Source organism: Cyprinodon tularosa, unplaced genomic scaffold (genome assembly GCF_016077235.1).
Source record: "Cyprinodon tularosa strain WSP-4 unplaced genomic scaffold, ASM1607723v1 ctg593, whole genome shotgun sequence".
Taxonomy (NCBI): domain Eukaryota; kingdom Metazoa; phylum Chordata; class Actinopteri; order Cyprinodontiformes; family Cyprinodontidae; genus Cyprinodon; species Cyprinodon tularosa.
Window position 1 is genome coordinate 341,889 of NW_024039333.1, and position 18,658 is coordinate 360,546.

General features: G+C 38.5%; 1 protein-coding gene across 3 annotated transcripts in view; it reads right to left on the bottom strand.

Annotated features, from left to right (window-relative positions):
* lrrk1 (leucine-rich repeat kinase 1) overlaps positions 1 to 18,658 on the bottom strand; it is a 92,708-nt gene that overhangs the window by 41,837 nt on the left and 32,213 nt on the right. For 2 of the 3 annotated variants that reach the window (XM_038306835.1, XM_038306837.1), the window contains exons 10-17: positions 18,362 to 18,499; positions 17,072 to 17,184; positions 10,287 to 10,357; positions 8,582 to 8,711; positions 6,749 to 6,861; positions 3,949 to 4,163; positions 3,707 to 3,871; positions 228 to 400 (exon numbers count right to left, since the gene is read on the bottom strand). In XM_038306835.1, the coding sequence (XP_038162763.1) occupies positions 228 to 400; positions 3,707 to 3,871; positions 3,949 to 4,163; positions 6,749 to 6,861; positions 8,582 to 8,711; positions 10,287 to 10,357; positions 17,072 to 17,184; positions 18,362 to 18,499 (1,118 nt within the window). The remainder of the gene's footprint in view (positions 1 to 227; positions 401 to 3,706; positions 3,872 to 3,948; positions 4,164 to 6,748; positions 6,862 to 8,581; positions 8,712 to 10,286; positions 10,358 to 17,071; positions 17,185 to 18,361; positions 18,500 to 18,658) is intronic. The other variant, XM_038306836.1, reaches the window with a different exon arrangement.

Here is an 18,658-nt window from a genome sequence, read left to right on the forward strand (position 1 = left end):
ACATCTTCTGCCTTCATTAATCTGTTTACTACAGTGAGTTGAATTCATGATAATGTGGATTTAAAGACATTTCAATTAGGGGAAAAAATTGCAGACGGGAGTATAAAGAAAAAAGTCTAATCAACCAAAACTTTTGTGACCCCCATGCAGTACCTCCGTGCACCTCCTAGGGGTCGCGGACTCCCTGTTGAAGACCTCCGGTATAACAGATGGAAAACATGTCTTACTGCAGGTGTTTGAAGGTGATGTCGGGGTAACCCGCTGCTCTTGCTCCGGACGGGGATCGACACAGCGCCAGTACATAAGCTCTCAGGGTTGCCAGCCTCTCTGTGCGGAACTTGGTATCTATGAGGTCCAGATGGGTTCCTACAACCACCACGGCAGAGTTGGGTGCTCGTGCCTACAAGGGAGAAAACCCAGAAACTCACTTAGTATTTAAACGAATGGATCATTGAAAGGAGAAAGACTGAAAAAAATGAGGCCCAATCTTTCTTTTACTGAAGCTAAATATTCTGTGAAAAGGTTTTCTGTCTGTCAGAGTCGGATAACCGACAAAAAGGATTTGTCGGCTGTTTTGTTAATTTTGGTTTATGAAGTTTGATAAGACGGACAGTAAAACGTCCCGATGCTTCAGTGCTGAACAGAGACCTGATTTAAGATTGGAAATGAACAAAGAGCAAGGTCCAGAGCTCTTGTAGATGTTCACTGCCACTGCTGACATTTTGAAATAACACCAACGTTATGCAAAAACCCTGGGGTAAAATAACTATCAATAAAAACCATACCGTATGCACCGTATTTTTCAGACTGTACGTCGCTCCGGTGTTTAAGTTGCATCAGCCAAAAAATGCATTATGAAGATGAAAAAAACAAATACGTAGCACAGGACTAAAAGTCGCACCTGTTTGAAAGGTTATTCTATCCATGGAATCCGTGTTCTGATAACTGTCGTGTGGCAGGCTGCCGCTCAAAGACCACATTGTTTTATTTCATGAACGATTAGGGTCACCAACTCCCTGAAGAAAAAAAAAAAAAAAAAGGAAACCTAATCTGCGTGTCAGCTGACCCGATTGCCTTAACCCTCCTGGCGTGGTGATTTTTTTTCAGCCCCAGTTTGTGTGCAAATTTATTTTTTTTACTATTTCACTCAAATCTGCATTGAATTAGATGCATATTTGTGAGTGACATGAACACATGGAAAACAAATTATTATCCAGCGATTCACTTTAATACAAAATATCAAACTTTGCTAAATAAAACATAATCCTGTCCTGCTTAACTGCTTAACTGTAAAAACGAATATAAAACAAAAAATAAATGGTGTACATTTTTGGTACTACAGTAAACTTGTAAAGATATTTGTGTCTTAAATGCAATGACAGAAAAAAAAATCATTAGCTCAATGCCACATTATGTGGTGATAGTCTACTTTTTTCATTTGTATTTCCTCTGAGCTCTTGCAGTGGTAAGGAGTTGTTTGTCTTTTATTGCTGCTAAGTAAAGCAGCGTCAGCATTTAAATGACTCCTTTCGTCCCCCATACTGCTCTGCTGTCTCCCGCTATTTTCCCGTGAGCAACACTTTGCTCGACCAATGGGATGAGGGGATTCTGGATCATTACATTTATGTTGTCAGCTCATTGGTCACAACGCAGGACAGGGCTCAGGAACAAGTTTACTGTAAGTTTTGTATCTAACGTGCCTTATTAGCTAATTAGGTTTTTAATGACTTTTTTCACTCTCACAGTAATACGGGACAAACTGCGTTACTTTTCCACTAAATACGGGACGGGTACTTCTATTTCTAAATACGGAACAATTCCGTTTTTCATGGGACGGTTTGCAACCCTATGAACAAGCATCTGAGAAGCAGTGATAACGCGCCAGCTGCCCTGTCGCCTACTCTGGTTGGTTTAAATATCACCACTACTATCATCAATACTATCACTACTGTTATAGGCGTGCATGTAAAATGCCTAGTCTACAGGCCTATTTTATAGCCTAATTTCTACTTTTAATCAGTTTGCTTTTAGAACATTTAACCGGTGGGGCTTCTCGCCCCGTGGCTCTTTTTTCAATAAGACTGCAGTCCCCATCAAGGAGTGTAATGCTTCATTTTTGTTCAATTTTATTTTATCAAATAAAATAATCTCTAAAGACAGGTAGGGTAGTAAAAACAGTCCTCAAGAGAAGAAGAAAAAAACAAAAACAACATCGGAGGAAATAAAACAGGCAGAAAGTGTTCCTGTCCAATACCAGATAAAAAAATCGAACATCATTCAGACCACTATATTATATGAAGATGACAACACTAGAGTTGAACAACCAAGTTTTTCACTGCATCCAAACTGTCGTTCAGCTGCCCTATTTCCATTTTCAACTGCATATTCAATAACTTTCAGCTTGAATTCAGCAGTATATGAATTTCTTTTTCTTTTCGTTGGCATATTTCTATTCAGTCGTCGTTGTTGTAATGCACTTTTTTTTGTTGTGGTAAGTTGTAACGTTTTTTTCTTTCAGTGGTATTACCGGTTAGCCTGACGTAGTCCTACTTAATTCTAGTCAGAATATGAGTCTGATACTGCTCCATAGAGCTGTGATTATGGGGCGTGTTTCGAATGAACCAGGAAAAAAAAATGCCTCTGCACTCAATTGGATAGACCTACAACCAATAAGAGCAACGGAGTGCGTGACGTATGTTAAGCGACACATAGTTGGTGTCAACAAAAATCAAAGCGTGCAGTTGCACGCCTAGAATAAGAGATGAGCCTTGATCGCGTTTCTCTGTTCCTCTTTTAAAATTAATTTGCTGTCGATATCTTCTAAAACAGACCTAATAGCAGAATCTACTCACCCCAACTCTCCAGCGGCAGCCATTGTTGTTGTCGCCCAAGCGCGTTTTGGTCACGTGGTTGAATACGTTACTGTTGATCATCTTTCCATCATCGTATAAAGCCCGCCCTGACAATTTGATTGGCCCGCCAGATATTGTGCGATCATACTCGCGCTACTATTGAGCAATGCCAGACCGAACTTCCCGACCTCAAACGTTGTGGGCGGGACTAAGTTCGGAATGGCACCCAGGCTAATTACCGGTAATAGAATACATGTTGCTCACAAAGTTACATAGCTCCCTCTTGTGGTGAAAAACACGTATATATGTCGCACCAGAGTATAAGTCGCATGGCCAGCCAAACCATGAAAAAAAATGCGAAAGATACGGTAAGTCAGTAAACTTTCATCATTGTAAGATTTTTATTTGGTCTTTTTCATCTCACTGATGATGTTTCATCTGTGAAAACTCAAGCTTTACAGAAATACGAGTAAAAATCACCAAATTACGAGAAAAGCTTGAAGCTGTTACACTCCTAACCAGATGGTGGCAGTAATGCACATTAAGGATGTTTTATCATTAAATGAGTTGGAGAGGACAAAAACAGAACAATTGAACCAATGATTCCTCATTGCTGAGTTGTTGTTTTCAACACCATCTATGGTTTTATTTCCTTTTTTTTCCTCTTAAATGATTAAAGTATTTTTTTGATGTGGGGTTTGAAGCTCCTCAAGGTTAGCCATTCTCAACCTTGGCCTCCTGACCCCAGTAGTTGTAGTTATTTTGTGCAACTAGGTGTAACTTCGATCAATCTTCCTCCCTCATCATGAAATCTTCTGTTCCCAGCAGGTCTGCATGTGTGACAGAGAGATTACCTCTATGTTGAGAAGCCAGGTTTGCAGGTTGGCCACGGCCTCCTCTCCCAGAGCCAGATTCCAGATGACCACATAAAGCGACTTATCAGTAAAGAAACACTGGTTCACAGTGGTCATGCTGGCTGGACCACCAATATCCCACAAGTTGAACATTATCGACTCCTTCTATAACAAACAGATGGAGAAATATTCAAAGCTAGCTCTGGAGTGTACAAGCCTGGACAGTGGAAGCGTTTCCTCACGTTATTTTTGCCTGCGTTCGGTTTTTCCAGCTCCAAGCCAAAAGTGGAGATGCTGCATTCTGAGGGGGTGAAGGGAGACGCCTTGCCTGTCAGTAGAGCCTCTACAAGCGCCGACTTCCCCTGCCTGGGTGGACCGACCACAAGCATCTTCAGCAGCCTGCAGGGCTCTGCTTTTCGAAGCTGGGCCCGGAGGAACGCCAGGACCGAAGCAGAGCCTGTTTCATCAGATTACAGGACCTCAGAGAAGTTCAGCAACCTGATACACATCATGCTTTCCTGGATTTATTGGCATGAAACAAAATTGTTCAAAGGGTTAGCAGTTGTTTAAGATAATACAAAAAAAGACCCAAAGAATTGTCCATTCAGAAAGTTCTAAGAGCGCTATACTTCTAGTTCTGTTCAGGGGCGGATTTAGGAAATTTGGGGCCCTCTGAATTGAGAAGACAACACATAAAACAGACCCATTATACAGACACAGAAATTGTTAAAGAATAGACATTAGGGTTGTCAAAAGTATCGATACTCAAAAAAGTATCGATACTGAACCGTTGTATCCGGATAGAATACTCATTTTCAAAAGTATCCATACAGCCATCTAAGGTGCAGAATAGAGGAAAATGCACTTTCTGACCACTGTGTGATTGAATAATTCTGTGCATTTTTCAGTTTCCAACTTTTTTTGTAACAGGTGCAGCTGCTGAGAATGATTTTTGTTTAACTGGTTTGGCCAGTGTCATTGTTATGTCTGCAAAACATAGCCAAGGAAGGAACACTTAATTTTCATTTTGTAAGTTTTTTATCAAGCTTGCTTAATATTGTGCACAGCATACAACCTCAAAATATTATGCTTATTGTTTTTTTTATTTATTTCTTGTATTTTTTTAGTAATGAAAATATTTCTGTTGAATTTTAGAGTCTTTGTTTTTATTCTTGTGGTATCGAAAAGGGTATCGAGTATCGAATATGTTACTTAGTATTGGTATCGAGTTGAAAAGTTTAGTACCGTGACAACACTAATAGACATACATTATTTGTGCTAGGTTTTGTCCCTTTTCTTGTTGTTTTCCTCTCTATGTTTTGTACTCAGCTGACTTTTCATGCTGTCTAAAAGGGAGTGAAAGATTTTTTTTCCAATCAATAAGCTCACTTAGCTGATTGCTCCTTCCGGTGTTTCCAAAAATACGACGGCAAAAGTAAATAACCCAGTCCTTCTTTTCACTGTAGACAAGCCATGATCTGCTTATTTCCATTTTTCATTTGAATGAAATAATAGCTGCATGAATCATGACAGCAGACAAAATAGAGGAGAGCAGGAGGCGGGGTTACCAATCTACTTGCTCTGGAGAGCAGAGTTTGGTGCTTTTATATGTTGTAGTCAAAGGCTACGTTCACACTGCAGCCTGAAGTGACCCAAATCTCTTTTTTGGCCCATATGGACCTGTATCTGATCTTTTCATGGCAGTCTGAACAACACAGATCCGATTTTTTCCAATGCGACCCAGGCCACTTGGCTATGTGGTCCTGAATTCGATATGAATCTGATCTTTTCAAATGCGACCTGTGTCTGAATGGCCAGGTCAGATTCATCCGACCTGAACGCCATTAATACCAGACAGTGGTCACTATTGTGGGTCTTGCTATGAAGAAGCAACAACCATGGTGGACAATGATGCAGAAAGCAGTATTTATGTTTAACCATCTTGAAAAGATTATGTTTTTATGGCTGGGAAAGATCGCTAGATGCGCTCCGGCACTACCATCCATGTTTACTTCCATAAATACAGAGCATGCTGGCCTGTGATGTTATTGCATCCTATTCGAGAATTCGCGAGAACTTCGGCGGATGGTCATGACAACTTCAGGGCGCCTGCCAGAGTGTTTATTTTCCAAAACAACAATGGCATGTCTGCAAGATTACGGAGATGGATCTAGAGTTGCTAGACATCAAAGAGGAAGAGGTTCTGTTAATTGAGTTGGCAAAAAGGCAGAGGAGGACGCGTAGGTGGTCTGTACGCCTCTTGAGTCAGACCAGGAATGAGGCTGGGGAGTTTGTGACACTAGTCCAACCCCTGCGACAGGACGAAGAACCACAAAGACAGCCGGAAAGGCATACCAAGGACCAATCACAGCTGCTTTTTGTCTGCACACTTCTGCTTGAGGTCTGCGTGGGTTTGCAACTGTTCGAAGCATAGTCAGGATTTTTTTTAGGTGCGCGACGACAACAGAGACAAGTTTGACAGTTGCAGAGGCCATGCGTCAGAAGCGTAAATTGGCCTTAACGACTCTGTCCTCCAAATACACAACTTAGATCTGTGTTAGTAGGTCGATCTGCATGACCATTAATTGCTGCCGTTGTAGGGTCAATGAATATAAAAAACTACCAATATAGCCAGTTATATTTAGAGGAAACTTCTGCCGCTCATTTAATCATTAATTAATCAACAAAAACTAAAAGACACAAAAAGTACTAGTTAAAGTAGTTATACAAAATAAAACACCTTAAATAAATTAATAAATTGATAAAAATGCTTGGAAATGAATAAATACTGAAATAAGTAAATATGTTTTTAAATAAAATAGATTGAAAAGGGTGATGAGATGAGAAGAGATGGAAAAATACGATTTTTTTTTATTATGTATTCTTTTGTATTGAATGGGGAAATTTTATTATCAATCATTTATTAATAACTGTTTTTATTAGCCTATTTAGTTCCTTTTAAATAAAAGCACTTCTATGAGGTGTAGTTAGTTCATGGTGTGGTTAATAAAGGCTTTTTATATTCCTACAGTGAATAAATACCTTCTTTTCTTACTGCTTGAGGAATATTGGTGATGTTGAGGTTGTCGATGTCCAGCTGCCAGAGGTTGGATAGTTGTCCGAGTTCAGCTGGTAATTCCCGGATTCCTGGATTACTGTCAATGGAAACACAAAACAAAAAAAATAAGGAGCAACGTCAGAAACTCACAGCCAGGAACATTTTACATAAAACTGTCTAAATGTTGGAGTTTTGGCTTCCAAATGTTAAAGCCCCTGGCAGACCTTGCCAGAATCTCCTAAAACGCAGGCATACGCTGAACTTTCTATGTATTTTTTCTAATTTGGGCGTATACACTGAGTATTCATAACGAGTCCAGAACTTAAGTCCAACGACAGCCTAACTTATGCATAACGCACGGCAGCGTAATACAAATGAAATAATGCACAAGCCAGTGTCCTGAGGGGGGCAGCGATGCGCCCGGAGGTGCCCAGTGTGGGTACCAGATCTGCTCGGGGCCCCGCCCCTTCTTATGACGTCAACATATGGCAACTCCACTCGGACAAACTGTATTGCATCCATTTCCTAAGGATCCAATCTTTTTTGTAGTTTCCACATAATATTACCTAAATTTACTTTTTTTTTTTTTACATTTCATTGGCGATCTAAAGTAACCGAAGGTAGAAAACAATCATTGTCACTCTTGAAGGAAAGTACTGCCTTCTAAGACAGACTGAGCTCTGCCGTTTAACAAGGTGACAGAAAAAGTCTATGCTTATTCTTATTAAGATCTGAGGGCAGAGGACAAACGAAGCATCTTAAAAAACTGCTTCGTAGCGATTTTAGACAAAGAAAACAACAGTTCTTCTACTTGTAGAAAACGAACGGTTGTTGTTGATACAAATTCAAAAGTAGTTACTTTGTTCATTATAAACTGATTTTTTTTAGCTTTTGTTATCGATTAGGTAAACTTCATCAGTCATTAGACACGCTAACGGACGCTGCGTGATGTTATTATGGTTGTCTGGGCAACTATGTTTTACATCATGTGGCAACGTTCACCCAAACATGTAGCGTAACATCACTGACACGAAGCAGGACCTGAGCAGATCTGGTACCTAGACCGGTTTACATAAAAAGATTTATTTAATCATGGTATTAACCTAGCTGCTGTTTACGGCCTACCAAAAAAAAAAAAAAAAAAAAAGAATAAATAAAAATGAAAATAAAAAGAAAGGAAGAAGGTTTGCAGTCACAGCAGATTCAGCGTCATGTCTGCTAGGAAGTTGGCTGTGGTCGTCTGGAACACGTTGATATGCGTTGGAGAGAAGTTCTTGATAAGTTATGCATAATTTACGCAGAAGCAACCCATAGGTTTTGGATAAGCTAGATGCTATGACTTATGAGTAACTTACATTTCATGTCAATGATAACTAATACAACAGATAACTTACCTGTATCTTACGCTTAAATACGGCCGGAATTTTTTTTTGCATGTTTAAAATTTATCCACCTACTTTTCATATGTTGACGTGTTTAAGCGTGCTTCAGGGTGCTCGTAACTTATACAAAATGTACCCACAACTTATCCAACATATTTTAGCATTTTTGCCAGATTTTTTGTACGTCAGGCATACGCTGGTCTAAATTGTCAAGGTGTGACAGGGGCTTAAACCTGTATCTAGGCAAACCAGACCGGCCTTAGCTAAACATGACAGGCCTTTTAAATGGAATTTAAAATAAGGCTCCTGTTCCGTGGGTTAATGTCATAAGAAACTGCTTTATAATAATAATAATAATAGTAAAATCCTTCTAAATCCTAAAGATGGCTGCCTCTTGTTGACTTGGGCACCTTGGCAGTCACGTCGGGGACTCACTTGGACAGGTAGAGCTCAGTGAGGTTGCGCAGGCCACACAGTGACTGGGGAACACACTCCAGCTGGTTATCGTTCAAGGTGAGCACTTCCAGGGAATCCCGCAGGACACCAGGAAACTCGATGGGACTCACTGTGAAACGGAGGAACACACATTCAAAGCTTTTCAGGTCAAACATATGGAGCAAACTTCTATGCAGTGATATATGGAAAAATGGGGATCTAATGAGAGCATCAATAAAATCCTGATAAAATGATCTTTGTAGTTTTATTTTCTTTTTGATTTAATCAGGGAAAATGTACAGAAACCATTAAACTCTAATGAACTAAAAACCAACAAGACCAAATATTATCATTAGGGCTGATACGGCAATATATGATATTTATCTCTAAACTTCTCTTTCCATAAAGTCATCATTAAAAGGCACTTCTGAATCAAAGACACTTTTTCAAACAAACTGTAGATAAACATGAGATCAGAAATCACCTGCTATTATTCATAAAGGTGTATCGCATCATTGATCTCCCTCAATATTATAAAAAAAACTCAATATTTGTAAGATATTGCCATATTGCCAAGCCCTAACTAACATCTTAACATTAGCATTTTTCCTTTTGCAGCCACACAAAACATAAAAAACATAAATATTCATGTTGGTGAAAATAAATCTTAAAAAGACCAAATGATCAAAAGTTGGTTTCTGAAAAATCTATTTTCCCTGGAAAAGGTTCATCTCTACTAAAGAGACAACAGCAGGAGAAGTCAAAGGTGTGTAAAGGAAAAGTTGACAAACTCTTTAAACGAGGTGTCCCCTAAATCTTGATCAAAGATCTCATTTCATGCTCAGCTTTCCTGAATCAATATAAGATCCACAGCAGATCTTGTGTATCTATAGATCTTTCTAAACATGTGCAACAGAAAATGTGTGACCTGCTTTGTTCATCCAAAGTCTCTGTCCAGTTATTTGATCATTATCTATATGCAGTCACATTTACATAAACATAAGAAGGGCTGGACAACTAGCTTTTATTGCAAATGGAAAATATAATCAAAATTTTAAAGCGCAATTTCCAAATCGATAAGGGATCTCCAGCCCTTTAGGTGGTGGTAATGCGTCTATAGTGATCCCTACATGTCCACGGAGGTACTGCATGGGGGTCGCGAAAGTTTTGATTGATCTTTTTTTTTTATATTCCCCCCCTGCAGTTTTTTCCACTAATTAAAATGTATTCAAATCCACATTAACATTAATTTAACACACTGTAGTAAACAGATTAATGAAGGCAGAAGATGTCTTGCATCATCAATGCAGTCATCAATGCTCACATTCAGAGACACACAGGAGCTCTTTCAAGCTGGGCACCATTTCATTCACAACACCTGTCCCATCAACCAGGAATTAGAAATACTTTAATAATCCCAGGGAGAAATTACTTTCATTACATTACTCCATCTGTAATAGAGTGACTATAGGACCAGTTTGATAGAACACAATTTCATCTAATATATATAATTAGGGGTTCCCTGCTCCATCTCGCCATCAGTTTAGGGTCCTGATTCTCCTGTCTGCTATACCAGCCCAATAAACAGGCCTGGTAAAAGAGGGCTGTTTCAACAAATCATGATTGCTGATTGGTCGGTTCCCGATGAGCTTTCAGGAGTAATCAGCATGTTGCATCATGTCAATTCAATGACAAAGTGGATTACCTGGATCTGGATCCCTCCTGTTCCATGTTGTCAGGAAAGCAAGCCTCCTGGATCTGGGACCTTCTTCAGTCCTAAAACACAGAGAGTTCGAACTTATGTTTCTACTTTAGTGGCATTCGAGACAGAAAACCTCCCCTTTTTTTAGAGGTTACATACAGGAATTATTCATTCTTTTATGTCTGTCACTACATTTTCTCAATACCAACATGACTGTGAGCTGAAACTGGAAACTCTTCAACTTTATTTGGGAGTGACTTAATATAAAGTTAATGAAAAGTGTAATTTTTTTGTTTAACTTGTGCAGTTGGTAAGTGTAATAATGCTTACAATTCAAACGGAGTACTATTATTCAAATTGAGATGTAAAAGCTAATTGTAGTAAGAAGTCTAAAGAGAAGACACATTCTTTAGTGCAATCTCAATGAAATAGAACGACAAATAATACACAGGAAAGATGTAAAGAAAATGTAAAGTTATAGGAACTGAGCAGTTTACACGTCTGTAAATCCAATTAAGTCCAAATTCCTGGACTAACAAAAACCACGCGGTTCTTTTTTCTCCAGACACCATTTTTAAATTTCATTATTCATTGTAAAATCTTACATTTGTTTCATTAAGTTAGTTTAACCTTCTATGTTTCCTATAGTTAGAACTAGCCTGCTAGCTAGCACATACTGTTTCATTTCCTAACGACAAAAGCCTTCATTTCCCAAAATGCCATGGGGTCATTGGACATGTCTTTCTAATACGCTTTCAAAAACATAAGAAATGATGTCTAGATGTGCACCTTGTACTGTTTTTTCTACGACCACACACTTACCAGGGATCGTATATGGAACCTTTTAAGCCACATTTAAAAGATTTTTCTCAAAATACTACTTCCTGGTTAGAACTAGTGTTGCGCCGATGCCATTTTTTACCCGATACCTGGCTGTGCAGTATCGGCCGATACCCATACCATAATAATTAAAAATAAATGCCATCATGGCTTTGTCGAGCTGCTGCCTACCTTTGTGAAGCAGGAAAAAATCTAATACAAAGTGAATCCAGTAGAACTTTTTATTGCCTACCTGGAATGGGTGACAATAGTTGAAGAAACTTATGGCTCTCAAAATGGAATCAGTGCTCTATTTGTTGGTACTCGCCGATACCGATACCACCATTTTAGTGCTGGATCGGGGCCCCGTCCGATACTGGTATCTGTATCGGTATCGGTGCAACACTAGTTAGAACGTTATCGCCAAACAGAAGTGCAGTGAGACACCAGCTCGGGCACTTTGGGGCAGGTCGGGGGCCCCTCACACCAGCTATTGAGATTATCTTACTGCTAAAAGAGCCTTAAAAACTTTATATAAATTAGCACCAGGGAATTGAGCACTGGGATGTTTGTGTGTCTTTGTGTGTCTCTTTGTTGCCCTGCAGGTCCTTTGGGGCAGGTCGACTTTACACGAGTGAATAAAGTGAATGTGATTGGTCGTTTGTCAAGGGGGCGGGATTGTTGTGGCGAAAGCTTCGCAAGCAAGTTTGATTGAGACCGGTTTGTCAGAAGCATCTTGCTAATCAGTTAGCAACTTAGTGCTAGTAGGTTCCCAATTGGAAATTATATTTTGACCAAGTAGCACTAAATTGGTGACTTAGAAACGACACTGTCAAGGAACACTATGGACAGAGGAAACATGCAAGAGGAGGAGAGTTTTGTGTCAGAGGTCGTGGATGAGTCTCCCCCGTCATCCATTTTTTATTTGGAGGAGGAAAGCGGGGACGAAGATGTTGTGGTTTGGTGTAGAAGGCTTACAGCCGTACATGTTTGAGCCCTTGCCTCGCAACGCTGCCAGTTCTGTTAGCTCTACGCCTGCTGAAGACACAGACGTCTATCCCTGTGAACACTGGGACAGAACTCAATGGGAAAGGAAATGATTCTTATTTCTTATTTCTACAATTGTGTATATTAGCTGCGACAAATGAATCAAGATGCTATGACTGAAAAAATTTGATTGACAGATGACTGTTGATATATGATTGGCCAAATTTAGGTGTTCAGGCTGACGTATAACTAACTGGCCTGCAGAAGATAATGAAAAAAAAAAAAAAAGCCAGAAGGATTTGACATTTAAAAATGATTTCCCTATGACTTCAAGAAGGATGACCTCTAGTTTTAATAGACATTTACAGTGAACACACCAGGAAAGTAAAAGCCTAATTCATTTTAACCTTTGGGCAAAAAATAATTAATTAATTAAAAATAAAATTAATAAATCTATGTGAAAAAAAAAACACATTCAAACACTGGTGCAATACCATTCTGTTAATTAAAACCCAAACTCTGCAATTTCCAAAAGGTAACAGCAATCGCTATTTCTGATAGGGACAATGGGCAAAAATCCAAGGGGGATTCTTATCTTATCTGCGGTGGCATGAGAAATCATGTCAGGTGTGGTCATCCCCACTCACTCTCAATGGGCGCTAAGCACCACAACCTCATACAACACAATTTTCTGTTGAATCAGAAGCAAGTCACACATTCAGTGTGTTCAGGACATATGCATAGCTGTCAAGTATCGGTATTTTGGATAGGAAATGACTGTATTTTATCTTTATTTCCCGTCACTGTTGCATATTAGCAACTTCACGCAAATTTCCCGCATTATTGTGTTATAAAATTCTGTGGTGATAAGTGTAAAAAAATGTAATATTTCTTTTTTGTGTATCACAACTATGGCGCATTTGTAAATTGATTGCTTTTATTAATCCCACAGTGAAGAAATGTACTCGTTACATCAGCTCAAATAGTCAAAGAAGAAGAAGTGCCAAAGGAAGAAAAATGTGCATGGGATATATACAGTACATACAGTGCATCCACAAAGCTTTTACCTTTGATTAGGTTTCAATAATTGATTATTTAGTGTCGGTTTAAGTTTATAGAATGTTTTTCTATTTGTGGCTGCATTTATTTACTTTAATATTAGTCTATTATGGCAATTATTACCAGTAAAGCAATTTGGTAGATGAATTAATTACTGTTCCATCAATTTTTGCATTAAGTGGTGTTAAAAAAAAAAAAGATGTCCCGAAACATTTGTAGAAATTCTAATCATTCAGCCTCAGTCGCGGTCTCAGAGGAACCGGTCCTGCCTCCATACCTGACAAGCAAACTCATGCATATTCACCACAGGCATGTGGATCCAGGTGTTCCTGGTTTATTAACAGCTCTGAATAACATTGTGTAATCTCTATTGGAGTTGATGTTTGTATCCATTTACTGTCTCAGTTATAACCGGCATCGTTTATGCTGCTAAATGTTCAGTGTGGAGTAAAAAAGGTCGAGGTATGTCTGTTCTGAGCCTCACGGGCTCCAAACGAAGGTCATGAGAGGTCATGAGATCTGGCCAGTAAAAGATATATTAAAATAACAGTGAATGGCCTTAAAGAACTGAAGTTGTTTTTTCTCCAAATGTTCAAGTGTGAGAAAGTTCTTTATGCAGGGGGTGGGTTGGTTCCCCTGGGGGGAGTATGTGTGTTGGGATTTTTGTAAGGTAAAAATTTAACGTCCTGTCTAAGGACGTTAAATAAATCTGAACCTTTTTCTTGCAAAATGCGTCTGCCTCAGCTTCCTAACTCCACATCAGTTTATTCAATTTGAAACTCGAAAAAAGGCAAATCAGGGGTAAAAATGACTGACTACACTGCAAAACTGACTCTGAACAAAACCACATAAACCTTCAGAACAATCACTCTGCTGTCACGGAGTTTACCAAAAACTCCACGGAAGAGAAAAGGTCACCATGCAAAGAAGAAGTGGTTCTTCTTGTTCTGTGTAGGAGTGGGACTTGGTTGGTTTCTTTTTATTACACTGAGACTAAAGGCTGCAGGCAGTACATTTGCAGACAGGTCCAGACAAATATGGAGTGAATTATGTTCCAATGTTGCAACTGTCATGTTTTGAAAACTGAAACTTAAAAAAAAGAAGAAGATAAAACTTGATCCAAAAAAGATTTTAAGATTAACTTTTCTGTTTTCTCAAATTATATTTTTTCAAATTATTACAAAATAAATCTGTATTATTTTTCCTATATTATAATTGATTATAAACATAACACTTCTTTCCAGATGTAATGACACCATGACATCAGGGGCTTAAATGTCATGGAGTATTGAATGATGTGGACAGCTCAGGTGGCTGGACAAAATATTTCCAGATGTTGCATTCAGGAACCGTAAGAAATAGAAATGTTTTTAAAGCATCATCGATACCCTATGTTAATGTAATTGGTATTAAAAATCCACATACTTCACTTATCTAAGCTGTTAATGTTACCCTATGACACAAATCTCATTGGATAAACTACAGTTGCTGGTCATAAAATTAGAATATCATGAAAAAGTAGATTGATTTCAGTAATTCCATTTAAAAAGTGAAACTTGTATATTATATTCATACATTACATACAAACTCATATATTTCAGATGTTTATTTTGTTTAATTTTGATGATTACAAATGACAACAAATGAAAATCTCAAATTCATCATATCAGAAAATTAGAAAATTACTGAAGACCAATAAAAACAAAGGATTTATAGAAATGTTGGCCAACTGAAAAGTATGAACATGAAAAGTATGAGCATGTACAGCACTCAGTATTTAGTTGGGCCTCCTTTGGCCTGTATTACTGCAGCAATGCGGCGTGGCATGGAGTCGATCAGTCTGTGGCACTGCTCAGGTGTTATGATAGCCCAGGTTGCTCTAATAGTGGCTTTTAGCTCTTCTGAATTGTTGGGTCTGGTGTATTGCATCTTCTTCTTCACAATACCCCATAGATTTTCTATGGGGTTAAGGTCAGGAGAGTTTGCTGGCCAATTAAGAACAGAGATACCATGGTCCTTCAACCAGGTACTGGTAGCTTTGGCACTGTGTGCAGGTGCCAAGTCCTGTTGGAAAATGAAATCTGCATCTCCAAAAAGTTGGTCAGCTGCAGGAAGCATGAAGTGCTCTAAAACTTCCTGGTATGTGGCTGCGTTGACCCTGGACCTCAGAAAACACAATGGACCAACACCAGCAGATGACATGGCACCCCAAACCATCACTGACTGTGGAAACTTTACACTGGACTTCAAGCAACGTGGATGAAGTGCCTCTCTTCTTTTCCTCCAGACTCTGGGACCTTGATTTCCAAAGGAAATGCAAAATTTACTTTCATCAGAGAACATGACTTTGGACCACTCACCAGCAGTCCAGTCCTGTTTCTCTTTAGCCCAGGCAAGACGCTTCTGACGCTGTCTGTGGTTCAAGAGTGGCTTGACACAAGGAATGCGACAGCAGAAACCCATGTCTTTCATACGTCTGTGTGTGGTGGTTCTTGAAGCACTCACTCCAGCTGCAGTCCACTCTTTGTGAATCTCCCCCACATTTTTGAATGGGTTTTGTTTCACAATCCTCTCCAGGGTGCGGTTATCTCTCTTGCTTGTACACTTTTTTCGACCACATCTTTTCCTTCCCTTCGCCTCTCTATTAATGTGCTTGGACACTGAGCTCTGTGAACAGCCAGCCTCTTTAGCGATGACCTTTTGTGTCTTGCCCTCCTTGTGCAAGGTGTCGATGGTCGTCTTTTGGACAACTGTCAAGTCAGCAGTCTTCCCCATGATTGTGTAGCCTATAGAACTAGACTGAAAGACCATTTAAAGGCTTTTGCAGGTGGTTTGAGTTAATTAGCTGATTAGAGTGTGGCACCAGGGGCCATCAATTTTGAACCTTTTCACAATATTCTAATTTTCTGATATGATGAATTTGAGATTTTCATTTGTTGTCATTTGTAATCATCAAAATTAAACAAAATAAACATCTGAAATATATGAGTTTGTATGTAATGTATGAATATAATATACAAGTTTCACTTTTTAAATGGAATTACTGAAATCAATCTACTTTTTCATGATATTCTAATTTTATGACCAGCACCTGTATACTGACAGATTTGTGCAGCATTTTCAGTCCTCTTTGGACCTTCTGATGTTATGAAAGTAAAACGGAGAACTGCCAGACTGACTACAGCAGAGGCAGAGCACCTAAACTGACAGTCATCACTGGGAACTGAAAATAAAGAGAAAAACTTTAATCTAAAAAGTTGTTTCAAATATATTTTTCAAATGATTTTCTCTATTAAAAAAAAAAAAATAGGTATACCAACATTTTCCTGGGGCAATAAAGATAGATTTACAATAGAAAAAAATGAAAGCTACTTATGATTTAAAATATATGCCTTTAGTTTCAAATCTGTTTTTCTTTAATATATATATATATATATATATATATATATACATATTTTTCAACTTTAAAATTCATCCCAAAAATCCCAAAAATTGCTAAATGGCCATAAAGCCCCTGTTTAAATTTAAAACGTTTTGGAGACTTACATAAAAAAACAAAATTTCAATTGAAAAAAAAAAAGAAAAATATATGTAAAGCTAAAACTTTTTTTGTTAAAAATCATTGAAACTGAATAAAAAAAATGAAATTGAAAGAAAAACCTATTAGAAAGTGAAAAGAAATGTTTAAAACAATTTTTGCTTTCAAACATTTATTTTCAGTTTCAAGTCTTTTTTTAAGTTACTTTTTCTTCAGTTTCAAAAAAAAATGTTTTGAACAAACTTTATCATCCCATTTAGCTCTGTAATTCACACTCCCCTGATGTTCCGTCTTAACTGGAGCAAAACAAAACAACAAAATGCGAGTTTTGACCGCCTGTGAACCAGGAAGTGTCTAGATGTGAAGCAGTAGCGAGTCGACCTACCTGCCGAGCACGTTCCTGGAAAGATCCAGAGTCTTGAGCTTAGAGCACTTCCACTTATTGGGAGCAGGCAGCGTTTCTATGAGGTTCCCACACAGCTTTAAGGACATGATCGCCTGAGGAGAGAACCAATAACAGCAGGGTGAGACATTGACATGGGGGGGGGGCTCACGGTACTGGTGACAGTCAAGTCTAACAGCACCGGGAACATCAATAGAGCCAGAGCCCATGGAACAAATAAGGTTCCTGTTTGCAAATTAGGTCAGATTATAATCTAAATCCACTTCTGCTTTGTAAAGCATTAATGACAAAAACAATAACAAACCTTCTATTATCCTGATGTTGAATCATGCAGATCAGGCTTAGTGTTACTAACGTGACTGTAAACTGACCCAGAACTTAAGAGGTTCAGTTCCAACCACTGGCATCAGCATTGCAATGCAAAAAAACCCCAACGTTCCACCTTAAATCTGTTGCTTTACAGTAATTCTGATCAACAGGCTCGGCTCTGCCAGCAGAAGTTTGGCTGAGATTAAGTTCTTTCTATCACTTAGTCAAAGCTACATCCTGCAGAGAAGGTAAAGGAGCTGATATCCAAACCTTTGCTCCTAACAACACACTGCAAAAACTGGCCTAAAAATAAGTAAAATGTCTCCTAAAATGGGAGCATTTGCCCTTAATTTGAGCTGCTAAATAATCCTAATGGAGTATTTTTTCACTCAAAATAAGATAATTAGATAATATATACTTGAAATAAGATTTGTTTCTTATTTTAAATGTCATTCCTATAATACAATTGGCAAACTGTCTGACTTATCCGCCAGTGGACAAATATTTGAGCGATACGCAACAGTGTGTCACGTAAACAAAATAGTGCTACTTTTTACACATTCAGTGCAGACCTAGGAACCTTTGGCAAACACTTGTTTCTATCAGGACCGGTCCCTTACCAACCGTTTCTCATAATGGCTCTGTTTGAATTTAAGGCTCCACAGCTCCAAAGAAACAGATGTGATACATTATTTACTTTCTACTAATAAAATCTGCTTATTACATTTTTTCATGTTTGATTTTCATGGTAATTTTGACTGTAATGCCTGTTGTTGCATATTTGCTACACACCTGCATTTCTTTTTCTTTTTGTACAAAACAACTTAATTTGGCTTTGACTTGAAAACAAAATCTCACCCAAGTTTATTTTGTTTTAATTCACATAAATAAATTAAAGCTTGAAGAGGCTAATTGTAAAAGCCCATAAAACCATCCAGTAAGGATGAACCTGGTGGTTCGTACCTCCAGTTCAAAGATATATGAGGGAAGCTCCTTCAGGCAGTTGTCAGAGAAATCAACCTCCTGCAGCTGAGTCCTCCAGAAGATGGATATGGTGTTTGGAAGGTTCTCGATGATGTTAGAAGAAGCTTTGCATATCCTCTACATAGAAGAGAGTAGGAAAAGTTTAAGCATGTTACTACAAACATTTCTGCAGTTTTCTGTTTAATGTATGCAGGTTTGCTGTTTCATCATATAGGCACTAAAGTCTCTGATATGATGATCTGCACTTATCCTCAGTAATGCATTCTCACAACTTTC